Here is a 23,226-nt window from a genome sequence, read left to right as displayed (position 1 = left end):
CTGCATGCGCTTTCTTGTCCTACACAGTTACAAACAACAACAACTTCATTCAGAATATAAAGTAGCAGCCTACCTGTTGCCTCTTGGTCGTTGTAGCCTATCTTTCTCCTTTAACTTTTAATTCCATAATTGTTTTACCTTTCTGCTCTCCTTTGTAGCTGATGTGTTAGAAGCTCTGTGGCAAATATGCTAATTATTATAAACGACTATTGGATGATTCACAGAGAGTGGTCCGTTAAGGCTTGCTAGCTGTTCGGGTAGACTTTCAGTCATTACGCTAATGCTAGTTAGCAATGGCAGGCTAAATTACCTTCATCAAATTTCCTTCAAACTGCACAAAGAGACATACAAATTGTGTCTATGAGTTCATCTGACTCTTGGTAATTAGAAAAAGAGCTTAATTGACTAAATCTTTCACTATATACTCTTAATGCATTTTGATATGGCCTTACAGAACCCCTAAAACCTCGATCATTTTGACGTTTCAAAATTATTTAGTAGCATGTTTTAACCTTTGAATTTTGATTTGTTTAACTCTGTTAGGCTGTGTGAAATTAGACAAGAGGATTATGTTGTCCCATCTCAACTGTTTAACTGTTCTGCCTGCGGCAATGGAACCCTGACCTGTTCACCGGATGTGCTACCTGTCCCAGACCTGCTTTTTTCAACTCTCTAGAGACGCAGGAGCGGTAGAGATACTCTCAATGATCGGCTATGAAAAGCCAACTGACATTTACTCCTGAGGTGCTGACCTGTTGTACCCTCGACAACTACTGTGATTATTATTATTTGACCATGCTGGTCATTTATGAACATTTGAAAATCTTGGCCATGTTCTGTTATAATCTCCACCCGGCACAGCCAGAAGAGGACTGGTCACCCCTCAGAGCCTTGTTCCTCTCTAGGTTTCTTCCTAGGTTTGGGCCTTTCTAGGGTGTTTTTCCTAGCCACCGTGCTTCTTACACCTGCATTGCTTGCTGTTTGGGGTTTTAGGCTGGGTTTCTGTACATAACTTTTAGATATTAGCTGATGGAAGAAGGGCTATATAAATACATTTGATTTGATTTAAAAATAAATAATTACTAAACCAGCACGATCAGGGTCTCAGTTCAAAAACACTTAGAGGTTCAAGCATTAAATTCATGTTAGGTTACGTGAGGTAACAAAAGAAGCAACCTTTCTGGATGAAGATTGAGTGGTAGGAGTGGGCAGTTTAGATTTATGATTAAGAAACTGGTTGACAAGGAGAGTTGTCTCCAAGGAAATGGAACAAGTAACTATATATTTACATGAAGTACTGAATGAAAGTGTGTCTGTGTTTGTAACATGACCATGCTATGATTCTAAATATTAGAGGATACAGTACTTTTGTTGACTCCAGAAGACGTTTTAATGCCTCTGTGGAGAGCTAATCACCCTGGTATACAGTACTTTTGTTGACTCCAGAAGACGTTTTAATGCCTCTGTGGAGAGCTAATCACCCTGGTATACAGTACTTTTGTTGACTCCAGAAGACGTTTTAATGCCTCTGTGGAGAGCTAATCACCCTGGTATACAGTACTTTTGTTGACTCCAGAAGACGTTTTAATGCCTCTGTGGAGAGCTAATCACCCTGCCAGGGTTGCCCAGTGCTGTAGGACTAAATCAAAACCCAGTAAACAAATTCTGACATTGTTCACAGATATATTTTATAACAGGAGTGCCTCTTGACTCCCCAATCCTGCACATTTCTCTTTTTCATCTCATTGGAGATATAGTGCTGTGGTCCTTAACCAGTGGAGGAAAACATTAATCAATTTAAAAAAGTTAAGTCAGTCGAAATCGTTTTGGATTTATTTCAAGAGACACTCGCCAGCATAGTAAATCCCATGTTTGCAGACTTTTTAGTTGCAAATACGTATACACCATACTACATAGTGCTTCATCAGCCAGTAGTCTTTATTTGTAACATGTCATTAACCAAAGTATAGAGCATAATGGAATTGTATTCTCGTTATGTCATTAATTGTTGTTATTTGAAGTTATGGTATTAACCCTAACCCTAACCCTAACCCTAACCCTAACCCTAACCCTAACCCTAACCCTAACCCTAACCCTAACCCTAACCCTAACCCTAACCCCATTATTAGCTGTATAAGGATCTGCTCCAGCAGCACTACTGTATTGGCCTGGGTTTTGTCAATGCAACTTCAAACGCCATTCTGCCTTTTGATGAAACGCATTTGCTCTTTGTCAGTGCTCTTGCCTGGGAGCTTGTTACAAAATGAGCTGTTGTGGGCTCTGTTTGCTATTATCCCAGTCTTAAATGCTTTTCTAAGTCTTTATCAATGCATGTTCTGTGTTTATACATACACCATTTAACAGAGGTCAACAGTGTTTTGGTTACCATACAGACTTTCACATTGCAGCTTATGTGATCAGCCATCATTTGTTTCTGGGTGGGAGTTTTTTAGGTTAGCTTGTAAGCGTAATCAATGGCTGCTATGTCATACAAGAGCTGTGCACTGGGTTATGAACATCCATTCCTTTCTTTCACCAGTTATTCACCAGAAAGATTAATTTGTCAGCTTTGAAGAAACTATACAAGCAACAAGAGTGTTGTTGCTTCGCTAGGTACTGTAAAAAGTGTATCACATTCAATTTTAGATACTTTTGATGAGCCTATCATATAGCATTAATAGTTATCTTGCGACAGGCATTACAGCATCCTCAGAGCACAAGTAACTACTGATTGAAAAGAGGAAGGATAATGACAGCTAATTATGAGAGATGATTAAGTCGTAGCTACTATTGTTTAATCTCTCTCTTTCTCCGTCTTTCCCTCTCTCTCTCTCTCTCTCTCTCTCTCTCTCTCTCTCTCTTTCTCTCTCTCTGAGTCACACTGTCACCATGTACTGCCTTGTCCCTCTGATTGTGTCAACATTAAGGTGTATTTGGGCCATTGGGGGAAGAGAAAGGGTTATTGTTACGCTTCCAAATGAGCTTTGGAACCAAGGTGTTAGGGCGAAGGGGTTAAGGCTGGCAGTACCTGAAGTGCAGGTGCTTTTCATCACTGTCTATTAACAGGCGGATTGCAGAGCCTACCTCGTGCCGCACCAGCTTAATTTCGCTAACACCAAGGCATTGTGCTTGGGCGGGCGTTCAGAATTACATCTTTGTTTGTTTGTCGAAGCTCTCTCGAATCCGAATGAAGCTGGTGGTGTGTGATCTGGCTCTATTGTCTGAACACATTGGACCCTGATGCATTTGGGGATGTAGAACAGAGGCGTGATTGATAATCACTTTATTCCACTATAAAGGACCATGCATAAAGACCACTGAAAACCACAAATAGCTTCTCATTACAACACAGCTACCACTGCCCACTGTCAAAATTACAGCCAGCAGCAAGACTCATATGCAGACACCAAAAGAAGTAGCCAGCCTAAAGACATCTCTATTACAATGGGCTTTCATTGCCTCTAGTATGCTGATTAAAGTGGCAATAACACAAAAATAAAGCTAAGGTATGGGGCTGGAGAAATGTAAAGACTCTCAAATTCATAAACAGATGATAGTTTTGAGGCTCTATAGTGTTTGTTTACATTTACGTTGTTTACAAACATTGGAGAAAAACAAGCTTATATTTTGAGTTCTGATGGGCTCATGAGGTATTTATAGGCTATAGTCTTCAATAATCAATGGACATAGCACCTTCTGGTTGCCCCTTTAAGCCTAGTGAAAACGTGAGGATTAGGTATTTCAGGTAAATCGATCAGTTTGACTATCAGGATGAATATCAGGATATCAATTTCAATTTCTTTTACCGAAAGTGTATTCACAAATTCAATTGATCAGTGTATTTTTGTCTTAATGTGAGAGGATTTCATAATCCATTAAATGTAACAAACGGTATTCTTCCCATTGTAAATTATGCATAGTAAACCAATACAATACTGACTAATTACTATTCAATGATTTAACCTACTTTTAAAGCGTTCTATCTTCCAGAAAGTACTGACTATCATGTATATACAGTGGGGTCCATATTCATTGGCACCCTTAATAACTATAAGCCAAAAATAGATGGATCTTCCAGCAAGAGAATTATCCCAAGAATGAATCAAAATCCACAAAGAAATGGTTATTCGACCACAAAATCAACATTTTGTTTGTTTTGAAGAGGGCAGTCCATAAGTGGAAGGATATCAAGGATCTGGAAAGATTGTGTATGGAGGAATGGTCTAAGAGCCTTCCAAACGTGTTCTCCAATCTCATAAAACATTTTAGAATGTCGTTATCCTCGCAAGTGGAGGGTGCGAGACTATTGAAAACAAGGGTGCCAATAATTTTGACCCCAATCTTTTTTCAATAGATTTTTTTTTTACAAAATCTCTTCCTCAGAATATTATTTAAAAACATTTTTTGCATACAATACAGCTCAGTATATGTATACATTTTTGTCTCTTGTCCCTTGTCTTTATCAAGGGATCTAATAATTCTGGACCCCACTGTATGTGTATGAATGATCCTGAATTATTGAGTAGTTTATTTATGTTACCTTTATTTAACTAGGCAAGTCAGTTAAGAACAAATTCTTATTTTCAATGATAGCCTAGGAACAGTGGGTTAACTGCCTGTTCAGGGGCAGAACGACAGATTCATACCTTGTCAGCTCGCGGGTTTGAACTTTCAACCTTCCGGTTACTAGTCCACCGCTCTAACCACTAGGCTACCCTATATAAAATGATAATGGGATTATATAGACATCCCCAATGATGGTCTCTCACTGGCACCTGAGGTCCATATGATGCAACTCTTCCAGACCTTATACAATATATCCTTTTACTGGTTTGAATAACATGCAATGATTATTTAAGTACAAAACAACCTCAAAGCAACAGTTTTCTCTGTCAAAATATATTTCTAAAGAAAACAATAAATAAATTGCACAGTAGAGTTGTATGAATCCTTCTGACTTACAATTGGTACAGCACTCACTTCATTGTTTGGGAAAGTAGGAGAGATAGTGCCCCACACTGGTCAGCAGTGCATACAACAGATGTGACTGCACCAAATGTGCCACTGCTTCAGCAAATCTTGAGATATTTTTCTAAATAGGAAGGACACATCCTAGAGCTTGATTTTGTTATATGTTCTGGATAAAAGCAAGGTGCTTTGTGGATTCAAGCTTTTTCAAATGTCAAGGCAGCCATTCATCCTGGACTGACAGTTGGTATTTTATGTAAACCTCCAATAATGTTGATATGTTACATTTGGTATGGTTACTTAAGACCGAAGGTTACGTAGCCCTTTCCACTCACAGCCCTTGTTATCCCCTACACAGTTTGAAAATCATACAAGAAAACTGTGCACTTCACATTTCCTTATTTGAAAACTCATGTAATTTACAGTATTAACATTTATGATTGCGATGTTTGATCCACAGTTACAGGGATGACATGCGTTATACCCTGGATTATCCTGAACAGAGTTCCTTATGTTTTTTTTGCTGCGGAACAAGCACTTAAATGCACTCATGACTCCATTCTATGCGCAGAAAAATTACAATCTGTTTGTCTGAAGTGCCTTTTGAAAGTCTAACACTGTATTTTATATCTTATCTATCCATGTTGGCAATAAAATATGTTTTCGAATGATGCCCGCCTGACCCAGATTGTGATTTCTAATGGTACGTTTACAGTAATTGTGTGATGGTGGGGACGCAGGGCTGTGTTTCAATCAAAAACCTAAAAACGTGCTTGCTTCAGTTCCTCAATGGCAAAGCTAAGAGTGCTCAAAAAAATCGCTCGGCCTCCGAATGCAAGGCACTACAGAGGGTAGTGCTTATGGCCCAGTACATCACTGGGGCTAAGCTGCCTGCCACCTAGGACCTCTACACCAGGCGGTGTCAGAGGAAGGCACTAAAAATTGGCAAAGACCCCAGCCACCCCAGTTATAGACTGTTCCCTCTACTACCGCATGGCAAGTGGTACCAGAGTCCCAAGTCTAGGACAAAAAGGCTTCTCAACAGTTTTTACCCCCAAGCCATAAGACTCCTGAACAGGTAATCAAATGGCTAACCAGACTATTTACATTGTGTTCCCCCCCAACCCCTCTTTTACGCTGCTGCTACTCTCTGTTTATCATATATGCATAGTCACTTAACCATATCTACATGTACATACTATCTCAATCAGCCTGACTAACCGGTGTCTGTATGTAGCCCGTTAGTCACTTGAAATGGACATTCATGTACATACTACCTCAATTGGGCTGACCAACCAGTGCTCCCGCACATTGACTAACCAGGCTATCTACATTGTGTCCCGCCACCCACCCCCCGCCAACCTGGCTTTTACGCTACTGCTACTCTCTGTTCATCATATATGCATAGTCACTTAACCATATCTACATGTACATACCACCTCAATCAGCCTCACTAACCGGTGTCTGTATATAGCCTCGCTACTGTTATTTTTCACAGTTTTTTTCTTGTTTTTTATTTCTTTACTTACCTGTTGTTCACCTAATACCTTTTTTGCACTATTGGTTAGAGCCTGTAAGTAAGCATTTCACTGTAAGGTCTACCTGTTGTATTCGGCGCACGTGACAAATAAACTTTGATTTGATTTGATTAGTTCTGTATTGACTCTTTGCCTGTTTGATGGTTCGTCGGCGGGCATAGCAGGATTTCTTATAAGCTTCCGGGTTAGAGTCCCACTCCTTGAAAGCAGCAGCTCTACCCTTTAGCTCAGTGCGAATGTTGCCTGTAATCCGTGGCTTCTGGTTGGGGTATGTACTGTACGTACAGTCACTGTGGGGGCGACATCCTCGATGCACTTATTGATAAAGCCAGTGACTGATGTGATGTAATCCTCAATGCCATCGGAATAATTCCAGAACATGTTCCAGTCTGTGCTAGCAAAACAGTCCTGTAGTTTAGCATCTGCTTCATCTGACTACTTTTTTATAGACCGAGTCACTGGTGCTTCCTGCTTAAATTTAGCTTGTAAACAGGAATCAGGAGGATAGAGTTATGGTCAGATTTGCCAAATGGAGGGCGAGGGAGAGCTTTGTACACGTCTCTGTGTGTGGAATAGAGGTGGTCTGGAATTTGTTTACCTCTGGTTGTCCATTTAACATGTTGATAGAAATTCGGTAAAATGGATTTAAGTTTCCCTGCGTTAAAGTCACCGGCCACTAGGATCGCCGCCTCTGGATGAACGTTTTCCTGTTTGCTTAAGGCGGAATACAGCTCATTTAGTGCGGTTTTAGTTCCAACCTCGCTCTGTGGTGGTATATAGACAGCTATGAAAGAAACTGATGAAAACTCTCTGGGGAAAAAGTGAGGTCTACAGCTTATCATAAGATACTCCACCTCAGGTGAGCGAAAACTTTGAGACTTCCTTAGATATCGTGCACCAACTGTTGTTTACATAAATGCATAGGCCCCGTCCCGTGTCTTACCAGAGACTGCTGTTTTGTCTTTCCAACAGAGTGTATAACCCGCCAGCTCTATGTTCTTAATGTCATCGTTCATCCACAACTCGGTAAAGCATAAAATATTACAGTTTTTAATTTCCTGTTGGTACGATTTACGTGCTTTCAGTTCGTCCTATCTATTTTCTATCGATTGAACATTAGGGCAGATTAGCCACTCGTCGCCTGGTCTTCACAAGGAACCCTGATCTTTTGCCTCGGAATCACCGTTTCCTTCCCCAGCGAATCACGGGGATCGGTGCCTGGTCGGGTGTCAACAGTATATCCCTCGCGTCCGACTCATTGAAGAAAAACTCTTCGTCCAGAAGTAGGAATACATCTTGTAGTGTATTCAAGGTTGAAAAAGGCTTCTACAGTTTGTACTTTCCACTTTAAAATGTCAGTCTTGATTTGCCCTAACAAAACATGTATCAACCCCTACAAAAAAATCTCTAATTTTAATTGAAATGTCCTTTTGCTTCAAGATTGTTTTCCTGCTGTGAGAAACAGGTCAAATTAAGATCCTACTTCTGTAGGCATACACAGTACATTGGAAGTCAACATAGCACGGATCAGTTGATTTATAGTTAAGGCTCTCAACACAGAAAACTGTATATGTGTGACAGCTGTATACAATATACACTGTAGTACTAATGTATTATCATGTCACTAGCAGGGATACATGCACTGTTGTGTTAAACAAGGAGATACAGTACACCGTATGGAGGAGTCATTTAAATCCCTTGTTCATTGTTCAATCAATAGCTATGTACTGTACTGTCTATGATGTGCTGTAGCTAAAAGCCTATAAACCTGAAAGTGTTGCGTTCATGTTAGGAGGAGTGCTGGTCGTCTGTTCTCTCCCTATTGGTATCTGTTCATATGGAGCCATAGAGAGTCAGCCCCCAGGAGCATGGCCTTACGTCACACTGGTTTACACTCATTACTGCTATTTACCCAGCAGAGTGAACAGCCCCTGAGGTGGCATCAAATCAAAGCATGCCTCAGCGATCTCTTTTTACAGAAAAGCCAAACGATGGAGTGAAATGTATATTAGGCTAATAATACTTTTGCAAATTGATTCCAAATGTCCAAAGGTCCCCTAACGGACTGCGAGTCACATTTTTCTTTTCGAATAAATAAAGAAAAGAGAACATCTAAAATCACAGTATGAGTAGGGAGCTTCACAACTAGCAATGCCACGGGCACTAGTTCTGCATCCTGATGTTAAAGCTAATATCTGGAGGTTATGTGTTGAAATGGGAATTCTCTGTCAAGAGATTTACCAGCCAGGGATCTTAAATGCCCCCATGAAATAGTGAGGAAACTCCTGTAATATGACAGAAAAGCCTGGCTGAACACCAGGACCGGGCAAAGCTCTGACACATCTCCTCTTCAGCAGCTCACTGATGACTGAGTACCTACAGCCCATGATCACCACTTGAAGCTGTAATAAGAATACTGGAAGGGATATAATTCAACCCAAATCTCTCCTTCTCTTTTCCCTTTTTTGTCTCTCTCCCTCTCTCCCTCTCTCTCTCTCTCTCTCTCTCTCTCTCTCTCTCTCTCAGGTGTACTTTAAGCGAGATGGAGAGTTGATAGAGGTGATTTCCTACATCCACCCCTCAGCTGTTGCAGAGGACGGCGGTGGCTCAGCGGGGGTGCGTGGTGCCAGGCCGCTCATCAGCAGGGACCTGGACGACACCAAGCTGCAGAGGTCCCTTTCCTTGTTGGATCCAGAGGGGCGGCCAGGCCGCCTGTTCACCGAGAGCCCTCAGCGTGGTCGTAACACGGGCCAGCACACCCAGGGCCAGCAGCAGCAGCCCAGCCCTGCCACAGAGGTCATTCCAGAGACTGTGGTGAGCCGGGAGTTCCCCCGTTGGGTGCAGAGCACTGACCCACTCTACTACTTCAGCCACACCCACATCCCCCAGAGTGATGGCTCTGTGCTGGTGCAGGCCAGACTCACCTGGACCCTTAACCCCCAGCTGGACAATGATGCCATGTTCAGCTGTGAGGTCAAGCACCCAGCACTCTCCATGCCCATGCAGACAGAGGTCACACTAGGTGAGTACAACACAGACATACCCCTCCCCTAACTCACTCCTCTCCCCTTCTCTCCTTGTCTCCCCGAAGTCTTATTCAATCTCTGCTTTACTCAAGCCTCCTTATGTCTCCCTCGCAAATCTACTCCGAACAACACTGATTTCCATTTGATGCTTAATTGTGTTACAGCTGAGCAGATTGCGAGTTTAGAATGAAATGCAAAACTCAGTAGTGACTGACGGTGCAATTCATTGAGCCGTCTGTTGCTAGATTGAGTTAACTCACAACCGTTATTGAAAAAGTCAACCTGAATAAGGGAAGCCAAATGAGAATTTAAACACAACCAGCCACGTGATGTCAATGTAGAGGCGACTCTGTGTACCCCCACATCTGACACAAATCACTGCCTCCCATATGCTCTAAATATGATGACATAATCTCAACAAATGTCCTGTATTTGAGGAGGTTTCTTTACTTTCATGTACATTGTTTCAAGGATAAACGAGGGAATGTGACTGTGGGATTATTTGTTTGTAGTTGATTCTACAAATAATCAAAGTGAAGAAAATATACACTGAGTATACCAAACATTAGGAACACCTTCCTAATATTGAGTTGCCCCCTCCCCTTTTGCCCTCAGAACAGCCTCAATTCGTCGAGGCATAGACTCTACAAGGTGTCAAAAGCGTTCCACAGGGATGCTGGCCAATGTTGTCTCCAAACCTTCCCACAGTTGTGTTAAATTGTCTGGATGTTCTTTGGGTGGTGGACCATTCTTGATACACACAGAAAACTGTTGAGCGTGAAAAACCCAGCAGCGTTGCACTTCTTTACTCAAACCGGTGAGCCTGGCGCTTGCTACCATATTCAAAGGCACTTACATTTTTTATCTTGTCAATTCACCCTCTGAATGGCACACATACACAATCCATGTCTCAAGGCTTAAAATTCCTTCTCCTCCTGCTAGTGTCCCTTTCTCACTGTGTTGTATTGATAGACATGGGGCCGGCACTCGTTGCTCGCCCTTTAGCTTTTCATAGTGTTTCTGTTGTTAGAGCAACAACAACTGAGGAGCGAGAAAAATACTCAACCAACATGGAAGGCCCAGTGTTTAGGGCCTATAAAGGATTTACCAACCATGGCTGACAAGTGGCTATGTGCCAGGGAAAGAGACAGCTTAATGCTTAAAAGCCTGCATAGTGCAAATAATAAATGTTTAACCTGTTTATATTTTTACTCTCAGATATTAACGCTCCAATGCCAAGCAGGAATATAACACATAGGAATAAGAACATTATCATGAAAAGATTAATAAGGATCTACTGATGTAGGATCATAATTTGATCACCCTGTTGCAGGATAACTTTCCTGCAATGCCTTAATTTAAAAATGTGTAGTGTATATGATGTTTAAAAAGGCTTCTGAAGTTTGTAATTTCCAGACTTTATTTTCCCTTAAGAAAAATGTCAACCCCTACAAAAATATCCATTAATTATAATCAATTAATTCAACTGTCCTGTTTCTACAGGATTATTTTTATGCTGTAGCAAACTGGTTCAAATGAAGATCCTACACCTGTATTATCTGTCTTCTCAAGACAAATAGCTGGAGTGTTGATTGAAACAGCCTCCTCTTTACCATTGTTACATGTTGATGGTAAAAAATACTCGGCCCAGAGGGATTTTAGGCCCAGAGAAAGCCTTGCTAACTGTCAATGCCTTTCATATATTCACAAGGCTTTTCCTATGCTGCAATTTAAGCCATTCAATTATCAGTAGCTTTGTTATTTAAAGAGATGGAAAGAGCTTCTCCAGATATTCCTCCTCAACACCCTGAGAATAGAGAACAGAAAATGTGCATTAGTTGATTTTAATTGGAGCACACTTGAAATTCATAGCATTCATAAACCTGCTTGGAGCAGATTCAAACTGGAGTGGTATGAGTGAGAGCTCTTGGGGTAGGCTATGCAACAATAGACAGTACAGGTGTTGAGGTAGCAAATGTATGTCACCACTACAAAACATTATTTCTTATATCCTTATATCCTGGTAGAATGTGATCATCTAAAATGGGACACATTTGAAATCCATCCCTCAGATTGGGCAGAACTTGGTCTTCTGATTATACAGTTAAAGCCAGCTAATTGCTCCTGGGGTGTGTCACCCACTCCCTTACACTGGCCTTCAAGGTGTATTTGGTCAGTCTTTGCACTGCCCATAAGTAATGAATATTTCACTGATTTAATATTGCCACATGAGACAGAGCGACAATCTGACAACCGACCAATGTTGTATTACATTTCATGAATATTCACAAGCTGCTCCGTGCTCGCCTTACAAATGGATTTGGGCTGAGGTCTTGGGAACCTCTCAGAATGAGCAACACCTCTGTGGGTTTCTCACCTGGGCCTCTCCATTCCAGAATTTATGATCTCAGCACATCTGAATAATTAAAAGTACTCTTTTTATTTGCATGGTCTATTATTTATCAGCATGAAAAGACTGGAGGAATTATAATTTCATATACCGTGCTGAGAAATGATCCACGGCTGCATACACCAGTCATTTCCTCGCCAGACTGATAATCAGAGAGCAGATGCTCTGTGTGTTGGTCTGTGCGGTGTGTATGTGTGCACGCTTGCATCTTTGCGTGTGTGTGTCTCTATGTTCACCTGCGTCTCATCTCCATATTTATCCCACTTTCATCTTGCTGTTGTATGAAGTCCAATCCAGGCTGGGGGTTGGATGTGTGCATTGAATTATACAGTGTTGGATTGATGATGACCCAATGATCCTACAGTCACCCCTTTTAAATTGTTGGTTCTGTCTTCGCTCTCTCTACCACACAGTCAAACCACTCAACCAGCCAATACTGCAGGTTCTCTGTCTATTTTAGAGTTCTCTGCAGTCATCCAAATCTGTATAGTCAGAGGCCAGGCCTGCTGATGTTTGGCTGGATCACAAAGCTCACCTGATGCAGCGAGCGCTGTTGTTTACTGAGGGCACTGTGTGTGCACTGACCCATCCCACAGTGCTAACAGTTCCATGCTGTAAAGTGAGGAGGTTGGGTTGCTGGCCGACGTCTTGGGAGACCAAGACTTATTTCCTTATGAGGCCCTCCTGGGTGCCGCAGTATGTCAGTCACATTGCATGCTGTCCTAATCAAAAGTGATGACGTGGGACACCAACTGTCGTTGTTGGAGTGGATCCCAGAAATCAGCCATCATCCTCTTGGCGGTGCCAGCAAGCACTGTGACGCCATGAAACCAATACTGAAAATACCCTTCAGACGGAAAGTGGGAGGTGGGAAGCAGGCAGCGTGGCAATCACACTCCCATGATAACTGGCAAAGTGACATCTTCATCATGGACTTTAGACCAGTTAAAGCAAAATACTGTTATTTTGATGTGTATGATAAGCTTGGTTCAATGTCATATCTTTCATTTATGGGGCGATGATTGTTATGGCTACTTTAGGCCTAACACAATAGAGGTGCTCGACTATAGTTCTGCCCAGTTCCTTCAGATATATTATTCTTACACATTTAGCTAGCCCAAGATTCATTCCCCCATTTCATTTCAACATAGTAACTGTAGTGAGTCACTGTTGTCATTGTGTTGACAAGCTCTTAATCTCTCATGTGTATCGCTAGTCTTGCGTCTGTCTCCCCACTCCGTGCTCTACATCGTGATGCCTCCATCTGATTCATGTCTCTGGAAGAGAGCAACAGAAAGATAAGGATGGAGATCCTGTTATCTAAAAGGGTCCCCTGACTTGATATATGTGTGCAATGCATATTTCCAATCCCCATTTCAAATGTGACAGAGGAACTCTTATTCCATTAGGCAGATGCAGGGTAAGATTCAGTAATTTCCCAAGAAAAGAGATGCTTCATTTCGGTTCGGCCACCACTTTATGACTTGATTTATGGGTGAAATTGAGGTCATTTATATATTTTTATTTTTATTTTTGTTTCACTCATCAATTGAAACAAGCACTTGATTTATATTGAAAAGTGTGAATTTGAATTATTGTAAGGTTCCTGATTAACTACACGTGCGTTCATCTCTGACCAACCAAATCTCATCACTTGTATTTGGTTCATTGACTAACATTTGGGATCACAGCGTTCTATATGGTTATCAGAGGGAAATTGTTAATCAACTCAAACAATGCAGAACCAGTTCATACAGATCCCATTTAACCCATGATGATGGCCACATCACCACAAAATGACTCTCTGTCCTCCTGCTACAGTGCTGTACAGAACATCAACAAGGTTACATACAGTAGATTAACAGATGACACTAAATCTTAAATAATTTGCAAATCACTCAATGTCTTCATTCAATCTCTGCTCCATACACAATCCAAAGGCCCCTCTGAAAGTGAAGAATATGGAAGCTTCCATTTCCCCTCCCCTGAAACGTCCATTGTTTCAGTAGGAACATAATGGATATCATCTGAGGACTCCTGTCTGTACCAAGACAAGGTTCTCTGAGTGTTCCTTATCTCGCTGCCTCCACACTCCTCCTGGGGAGCTCCGATTCTCCTCCAGTAATGACTATCTATCCAATTTAGTCCCCTCTCTCCAAGGGGAAATAAATCCACCATTGTCCTAGCTGTTGATGAAAGGACATGGAGGTCCCTAGCGTCTCGCACCATGACCTTAATTGACAGGAAATTGTATTCGCCTCTCTCTCCGTCTCTACCCCTCTCCAAAATAAAAGGGTGCCTCCTGGATTTACTTGACATGCCACTGGGATGACACTGCTTTTTTTATCTCCTTTTAAACATTTATTTTTCTCTTTCTTTTTCTCTTTCTTTTTCTCTTTCTTTTTCTCTTTCTTTTTCTCTTTCTTTCTTTCTTTCTTTCTTTCTTTCTTTCTTTCTTTCTTTCTTTCTTTCTTTCTTTCTTTCTTTCTTTCTTTCTTTCTTTCTTTCTTTCTTTCTTTCTTTCTTTCTTTCTTTCTCTCTCTCTCTCTCTCTCTCTCTCTCTCTCTCTCTCTCTCTCCCTCCCTCCCAGCGGCTCCTAAGGGCCCCAAGCTTTTGATGACCCCCACCAGGGCAAAGGTAGGGGACACGGTGCGCATCACTGTGCAAGGATTCCAGGTAGGCGCTGGGGTTCCTGGGGTAAGTGCATGGGGGTTTATGAAACCGGAGAGCCATGTCAGTTTGGGATAGGAGGGGACAGGGGAGATGTGCAGTTAAGCCTGACGAGTTTTCTGATATAGTGACCATTCTTACAGGGTGAGGGATATACCATATGTCTTCTCGGTCTAAGGCTAGCATACTGTTTGTTGTTCTGTGGAAAAAAATGTGGAAAAAGTGCACTATTGGAAAATGTGACTGGTTTGAATTTTTTGGGGGAATATTCTTATCTTTTCACATTTCTGTTTCACTGTTGCGTACTGTCTATGCCTCAAGGCATTAAACTATTTCAATGAAAAATGAATAACCCTTTTCAAATCTCTTTGTTTATGATACCTCCAATTCTCTGATGTTCTGTTGTTTTCTTAAGTCTATCTCCTTAAGCCAACAGGCATCCATGTCAAGCTGTTAGAGGATTCCTCAGCAGAGCAGAGTGAGGGTTTGTTCCTGCTAGAACATTCCAGTTAGGAGTTATTTTTTATTTTTTATACTATCATCCTCTGTCAAAAAAAGACAATCTTTCCTGCAGTGTGAATGGTATTTAGCTGATCCCCATCTCAGTGACAGGGATAGGGATGACACAGTGGTGGCGCAGGTAGAGAGGATAAGGTTAAACCTGATAGGCCATGCTAATGAACCAGCACACCAATCGCCTTTGTTACTGTTCATTCACTGCTTCATGAATTTCTGGACATGATAGCACTGTTTGTTTTCATAAGGTGTCTGTTTGTCATTGTTTTGTTCTGGTTTGCTACTTTTGAATTGAAGAGGATCTAATCATGGCACTGATCCGGTGCCTTTAAGTTTAGTTTAGTGCAGCAGGCTGAAACCTGGGCAGATGTATGTGAGTATCTCCACCCACTGATCTCATGGTATTTGAAGTTGTCCTTTGAATAGTGTTAAGAATGGTCACTATAAACAGGCTTGACTGGGACGTACAGCCAATTGGGCCCTTCGGAAGCAGAAAAGTAAATCTCCCTTATCCTTCACTGGACCAAGGCTCTGAGGTTTCACCAGTAGATAAGATTTAGTGCTAAATATTTTACCTCTTTTGGCTTCTCATAGTGTGATAAAAAAGATATCAGTATCCCCTACGGTTTATACTATCAGAATAATGCATAATCACAAAGTGTGGGGTTTTGCCTTTCTTTCCATTGATATGCTTAGTCCCCAATCTGTGTTAATACACATGAAGATGAGAAAGGCACTGACTCTTTCATTGGGGCTGGTCTTTTTAATTTGGTTTCTCTAAGGCCGTTGGGGATATGTGACAGGAAGGTCTCACTCGTACCTTTCAATGTTTTTTATTATCTTGGTGTGACCTTATGCCATGAGACTATCCCGGATCAACAAACCCCTTTCGCTTCTGTCATCATGTGAATTCGGAGGTTCAATAACTCTTATCAGCACAGTCGTTTTTGAAAGGTGACACAAATCACACCAGCTTAGTCAGAACGATGACAAACGAGCTCGTCAAGGCAGATGTTCAGTTCATTAAAGCATTTCTATGGGTCACACAAGGTGGCAAGAGTCAAGTCGTCGTAGATTCTTTAAAAGGGCTGGGATGTCACATTTCTAATTGCTAAAAGAAAATCTAGTCAGATTATCACTAACAGCTTATCTTAATGGAATTTAATTCTGTTGCATCACACTTTTCTTCAGGAATAGATGTCAACCGTTTGTCAATCTCTTTGTCCCCTTTCACCCAAGATGATTGACGGCAACATATTTGTCCCTCAGTCCTGCAGTGCAGACTAGATGAAACAGTAGAGTTCCCTAGCCAGTTCTTCTTTGACCATGTGTGGAGTGATCATCATTCCTGATGATGTGTTGTTCCCTTTGAATAACCTTTGAGCACCACAACCCCTCATACCACTCTCTCTACTTAACGCCCTCTCCTCCCCTGCTGACGTGTTCTCCAGCTGACTTGATTCTAATAACATGTCTGTTTCCAGCAGATGGCAGAAAAGACATCCAGAGGAGGACAGCAGGAAGGCTTATTCTCTGAGGGAGAATAGCCCTCTTAATAACCATGACAACCCTTTTGAAAAGGGAAATATTTTAAAACTGTGTGGGGAACTCTCTGAAGAGGCATGAGAATGAGAAACATTTTGTAAATGTAGTGTTGATTATTAATGCATGCTGTTAACTCACCATTGCGTTTGGGGGAAATAGAGTGTGTATTATTCATGTACCCTTTGTTCTTAATCTCTTGGCTGGGACTTATCTATTTTTCCCCTCTTGTCCCTCCCTCCCTTCCTCACACACACTGCGGTGGTCTGGTGATAGAATGAGGTGTTCCCTGAGCCCCTCTTCACCTGGACCCGGGTCGGGGGCCGTCTGCTGGACGGGAGTGCCGAGTGGGATGGGAAGGAGCTGATTTTGGAGAGAGTGCCAGCCGAACTCAACGGCTCCATGTACCGCTGCACGGCCCAGAATCCCCTGGGCTCCACGGACACGCACACTCGCCTCATCGTCTTTGGTACGTGTCCAAACTCATCACCATATTCTCTAATCCTAGAGAGCATTGCAGAAAATCAAAAACTTAACACTAATTCTTATTCATGAGATATTTTATTCCCACTATTCAAAGGAATATCTTTATTCAAATTTCAAACACCATTAAATTTGTGTTTCAACGGTTAATATTATTCATCCACATACTGTAAAGTGTTAAGCATCGCATTTATGTAAAAAAAAAAAGAAGAGATTTGTGGCCATTTTTAGATATGAATTATCTATGCAAACTAAGTGCATGATTAATAAGTGATTGTATCACTAAATGACTCAACAATGCTTCTCCAACAAAGGCTGATTTACATAAGTGAGTAATGCCTCTCATCTGGGTGAGTAAAAATCCAACAGCCATTAGAATCCCACAAGCAGCGTGTATTGTACCCATTTTCTCCAACACTGACTGCTACTAATCACATGAGAGGCCCATAATATAATAAATCATATTTTTTGTTGACAGTGTCATCCCACCTCTTTGTTCAACGACCCACCACGTGCAAGCTAGATCAGTCTTTTCATGATGTGCTATTTATCGCAGTCCCAGTTTGCTTTAGTTGATGTGGGAGTTGGACTGCTTGCTGACTATTACTCTTGTACTGTATGTCCTGCTGCCCTGGATGTGTTTACCCTTGAGCCCTTTGGAATTAAAACTGATCAGAGGCCTGTCAATCATAGCTGCTCTACTTTAATCAAATCTGCTGCTCCGAGGATGAATGACGTCTCCTATGTATTATATATTCTCTACTCTCATTTTAGAGATAACTGCTGTGCAAGAGATGGAACTGATATACACTGAATGTACAAAACATTAGGAACACCTGCTCTTCATACAAGATAGACTGACCAGGGGAATCCAGTTTAAAGCTATTATTCCTTATTGGTGTCACTTGTTAAGTCCACTTCAATCAGTGTAGATGAAGGGGAGGAGACAGGTTAAAGAAGGACGTTTAATCCTTGAGAATGTTGAGACATTGTGTGTGCCATTCAGAGGGTGAATTGGCAAGACAAAAGATGTAAGTGCCTTTGAACAGGGTATGATAGTAGGTGACAGGCTCAGCAGTTTGATTGTGTAAAGAATTGCAACGCTGCTGAATTTTTCACACTCATCAGTTTCCCGTGTGTATCAAGAATGGTCCACCACCCAAAGGACATCCAGACAATTTGACACAACTGTGAGAAGCATTGGAGTCAACATGGGCCAGTATCCCTGTGGAACGTGTTCGATACCTTGTAGAGACTGTTCTGGGGTCAAAGGGGGTGCAAGTCAATATTAGGCATGTCTTCCTAATGTTTGGTACACCCAGTGTAAATTGTAGTCTAAATGCGTCCATATGTTCAAGGGCTAGTGTCCAGGGTTAACATATTCACAGGACATGGTAATCTGCTTACATTGCTATAATGTAACTAAGAAACGATCTGTCCATGATTTATAAATCCCCACCTTGACATCCTTCCGTGAGCACGATTTAGAAAATGTCAGAAATGTACAAATTGTTGGAAGGGCTCAAAGAGCCTCCTTCTAGGGAAACTGCCACTTTGGGAAGGTGTTACCTTGGGGAGCGTTTTGGTAGAAAGAGCACTAATGCTTATTTAACACCCGGATGCCCGATCAGTTGTCATCGGCTATGTGTGGAGTGTAGGCTATCTGTCTACGTCTATATCCTAGATAGCTTCCACTCATACTTAGGGGAGCTAAATGGTGATTGAGTGACCTTGGCACCATCCCCCGTGGCCTTGAAATGAGACACTTTTCTCTCCAGGGGCAGGGTGGATATTTGGAGCTCTGCTCACTTGGCTAACTGTTCATTATACATCATCAGGTATAATAGAGTATAAGGATGGGATGCTATTGAGACTCTCCACTGGCAGAAAGCAGTACTCATATCTTAATGATGAACATCTCCAAGCACCTTAGATATAATACCCTCAGTGATTACACTGAAGTGACTCAGCAGTGAAGAGGCGGGCTGTCACAAACCCACTGATTTCTCTCTGTCTTTGTGGACTGAGTGGGGAAATCACATGTGGATGCTGAAAGACCAGCAGTTTGGGGAGTTTGTTAGAATAGGAGCTCTGCTGTTGCCTTCTTGTCGGACCACTGTTCTAACTGCTGCTCTGGCTTGTTCTGTCAGAGTACCCAATGTTCACAGCTCTATTAATACAGACTCACCAGGGGGATGTTATTTTACATGAGCTTTAGGAACAGCTCTCTATTTTCTCCTCATCTCACTTATTTTGCCTCTCTTTCTCTCTCTCTCTCTCTCTCTCTCTCTCTCTCTCGGTCTCTCTCTCTTTCTCTTGCTCTCTCTTGGTCTTGGTCTCTCTCTCCCTCTCTCTCCGTTTCCCCTTCATGTCTCTCAACAGAAAATCCGGCCATGATGAAAAACACTCAGAATCCGAACAGTAAGTATGGCAGCTATGAAGACGATTGACAGAGAAAGTTTCTATTGTTGTCTTTTAAAAAGCATTTCTCCTGTTTGTTTGCTTCTCACACATTTCTCAAGATGTAGTTGCAGACATCTGCAATGACAAGCATGCAATTTGTATCCAAAATGGCACAGTAACAAAGGACTTCTAGCTACTTCTTGGTTAGCGTTTGATGTATAAGCAAACTGACGACAGGTGTAGACATGTCTATCATTCTATCATCAACACAAGGGAACAGATTAACCAGAAATCTCTCCCCTCTATGTTCAGATACAATCATGTTTCAGTCACTATCCACTTTTGTCACTTTGTGAGAACTGTGAGATTAGAGTTGTATCATACCCAGTGTGAGGCCTCATTTGCAGCACCTCAGATTATCATATGTAAAGATAAGGGATTATCAGAGGAAGCCCATAGGTATATGAGGGCTCTCTCTCAGTCTCTTTCTGCTGCTCTGCTTGCCGTATCTTACGGATGTATATTTGAATATGCAAATGATCCGGCAAGCACAGGGGCAGGTGTGCCACAGCAAGGACAGAATCAGGTCAACGTGGAAGCCACCGATCACAGTTCGAGGCAGTGCGAGGCACAGACATGACTCGCATGCAAGTCAAATCGGTGTAGAACATGGCCCGAGAGGTCGCTGCACACATGTCTGAACGCCCAGTGGCTGATCGGCCCACTCCTCCCCCTGAGTGTGTGGGAAGATCACCCTATCAGTCAGTCAGAACAGGGGCTACAGCATAGCAACAAACCAAGCTCCTCTTCCATCTCTGTCAGAGCTCCAATGCTCTGGCTGTCCTAACAAATGTTTTAGAATATTGATGATAATGGAAATTAACTGAGGGATAGAGACACAAGGGAAGGAGTGAAGGCAGTGGCCATAGTAGTTGTTTTTATTGCAATCCTACTTAAACAACTGGAGAACATGAGGCTAGTTCAAGTGTAGGAGCAATATCATTTTTAGTGGAGAATGGGTTAAGCTGCCATAAAAGCAAAGAGACAGAATTGCCAATTGTCCTTGTATCAAAAGCCATTACCAGGGGATAACATCGGACCAAATCTGCTCTGTCAGTACATGATTTGGTTTCATTTCGTTTAACATTATGGCATAGAGGGTGAAAACAAATATCAATGTTTTAATTGAAATTCAAGTCTGCTTTGTCTTAATTATTTAGATTTAGTTTAGTTTGTGTGTGTCTAGTGAATGGATATTATAAATAGTGATCTGACTATGTCTTCCTCTGGCCCTTGCAGATGGAACCCCTCGCGTGGATGTGCTTGGACCTATATGGATGGTGCTGGCCCTGGTCCTCACAGTGACTGTGGAACTGACGTGAAACCTTCCAGCCAACACACACAATGCACACATACACAATACACACACACACACAATACACACACACACACACACACACACACACACACACACATCCCAAGCCCCTCCAACACACACCCACACCACACACACAGTCCTGCAAGCCTTTTCCAGTCATCCAACAGGCCCTCCATGCGTCAGTCTTTCAGGAACCAGTGCCACCACCCGATGGCCCTCCACTCTGTTTTTGTAATGAAATAATAACCAAGATTATAATATAAAGAAAACAACATAACGTACTGAACATGAGAATAACCACCTCCAGTATACCCCTTCCCCACACCTTCTTTTTTGTTTATTGTCCCACCTCTGCCTGTTGATCAATAAAAATCAGTTGCTAAAAAAGGGGGAAAAAGCATTTGGGTTTGTTTTGATATGTTCAAACATTGCAGGAGTTGACTGTGGAGACATGAACCGACCGGTGTTGGCAGGCCCACCACATTGACCCCGCCCAATTGTCCCATTCACTGGGCTGTGCTGTACCCAATCTTTAAACTACAGATGAACAACTGGAAACTAAATACTCAATGAGAACATTGTTTTTTATTGCTAATCGGTTGTTGTTTTTTTTCGGATGGCTTGGAATGTGCAATAGGACTAAACACAAAGAGAAAATGGATCATCTTCTTTTTGAGTGTATTTTGTGTACATCCGCGTAAATATTGAAGATAATCAGAGGTTTTATGGGTTCAGGTTAGGAATGGTTGATGAAGAGTTGTGAGGGTTTGCAGCAGCTCACAGCCTTCGTTTGTATTTTCTCATCCTTTCTTGCTGTTTCAAGAGATAATCCTATAGGCTGTCAGGACAGAATCGTCTTTAAATGAGGATAGAAAAAACAATGCAAGTACAGTATCTTACATTATGTCCGCCGTTCGGGGTTGTGGTGCATGTGACGTTTGACAATTCTTTCTCCTTTTCGTGTGTTGCAGTGCTCAACATCTCATTGTCACTGGCCTGTAATCCAGTTATTTACTTGTTGCATACTATCTTAAGTGACCTGCGTTGTGTACAATATGTAACTCTTCCCCCTGACATCTACTAGTAGGGTCATGTTATCCACCATTCCAGGAAGATGCTCACCCGACGCAGAGTGTAAACAGGGTTGTTGCATTTGTTTCATATCACCTGTATTAAAATGGAGAGATTATCAAATCATTTGGTTTGACTTTACTTCTACAACCTAACTGTTTAAAATGACATGCAGTAAACTACCTTATTGTCTTTACCATGGAAGATAGATAAACCTACTTAATTCATTCTTACTTCTAAAGGCCTACTTAATCACATCTTGGATAACAGGGTGTCAATATACATACAAAACCGTTAGAATAATCCCATCCCAGAATAATGAGGAATCTAATGTATATAGTAACGGTTACAGTAACCGTTAGTTACTCTACTTTGAGGTCATGGTGAAGTGTATATGGATGAATTTGGCTGGAATATTTGATGATCCTTCCAGACGTTTTTACCTCCAGAATATCCCTTGGGCCATCTTTTCTTTACAGAATATCTATACTAAACCTGGCGATTAACACACAATTTAGCTGCCCTTCACAACTTTTCAAATCTGTCTTGGCCTTGTCTGAAAGACTCCAGTTTCTGGAAATAATTAGGTTGGAATATACAGCATTCTGACATTGCCATTAACCCCTTTCTACTGCTCTGTATGTTTGTCTATGCTCCACTGTCACACTGTGAGGGGTTTGCTTACTGCAAAAGAATCCTGCGTCAGAAATTCTGGAGAATTGCAATTTCAACTATTCTAGATACACCGTGTATTAAAGGATTAAGGCTTAAACCAGCAGAGAGGTAAGAGGGGATATTTTTAGGGCTTAATAGAACGGATAGAGCCATCCTTATGAGGATGGGGTCGTCTCACCTTGCTAAATTACAATCAGGGGCGGATTGGCCATCTGGCAATTCTGGCAAATGGGTGGTCTGGTTGAAATTTACACACAAATATTTGTTATATATAAATAAAACAATAAAAAGTGACACGGCTGGCAGGCCCATGGGTCTGTTAAGATTTATTTTAAGATGTTTGCACAATTTCTCTTTTATACTCATCTATAATGAGCCTTTGACTGATCAGTCGGCAATGGCCGGCCCCGGTTTTGTGATAGGCTAAGCTGAGGTCACGCAACATTTAAAGTCAAACGTGACGTCAGCAAAGAGACATGCTCCAACTCTGTCATCAGTTAAGACAGGCAAGATCATGGATCATATAAAAATATAAGGGTGCCTATA

The 23,226-nt window shown here is 41.7% G+C and overlaps 1 protein-coding gene across 2 annotated transcripts in view; it reads left to right on the top strand.

Moving 5' to 3' along the window:
* The window catches only part of LOC109896606 (immunoglobulin superfamily member 21-like), a 303,882-nt gene extending 281,741 nt beyond the window's left edge, over positions 1 to 22,141 (top strand). The window contains exons 6-10 of one of the 2 annotated variants that reach the window (XM_020490885.2): positions 9,033 to 9,528; positions 14,533 to 14,639; positions 16,947 to 17,139; positions 19,536 to 19,574; positions 20,856 to 22,141. In XM_020490885.2, the coding sequence (XP_020346474.1) occupies positions 9,033 to 9,528; positions 14,533 to 14,639; positions 16,947 to 17,139; positions 19,536 to 19,574; positions 20,856 to 20,938 (918 nt within the window). In that variant the 3' untranslated portion in view covers positions 20,939 to 22,141. The remainder of the gene's footprint in view (positions 1 to 9,032; positions 9,529 to 14,532; positions 14,640 to 16,946; positions 17,140 to 19,535; positions 19,575 to 20,855) is intronic. The other variant, XM_020490894.2, reaches the window with a different exon arrangement.
* Positions 22,142 to 23,226: the final 1,085 nt, after the last annotated feature.

The sequence above is a fragment of the Oncorhynchus kisutch genome, linkage group LG1 (assembly GCF_002021735.2).
Source record: "Oncorhynchus kisutch isolate 150728-3 linkage group LG1, Okis_V2, whole genome shotgun sequence".
Classification (NCBI taxonomy): domain Eukaryota; kingdom Metazoa; phylum Chordata; class Actinopteri; order Salmoniformes; family Salmonidae; genus Oncorhynchus; species Oncorhynchus kisutch.
Note: the sequence above shows the minus strand (reverse complement) of the source record. Positions and strands in the feature narration are given on the sequence as shown.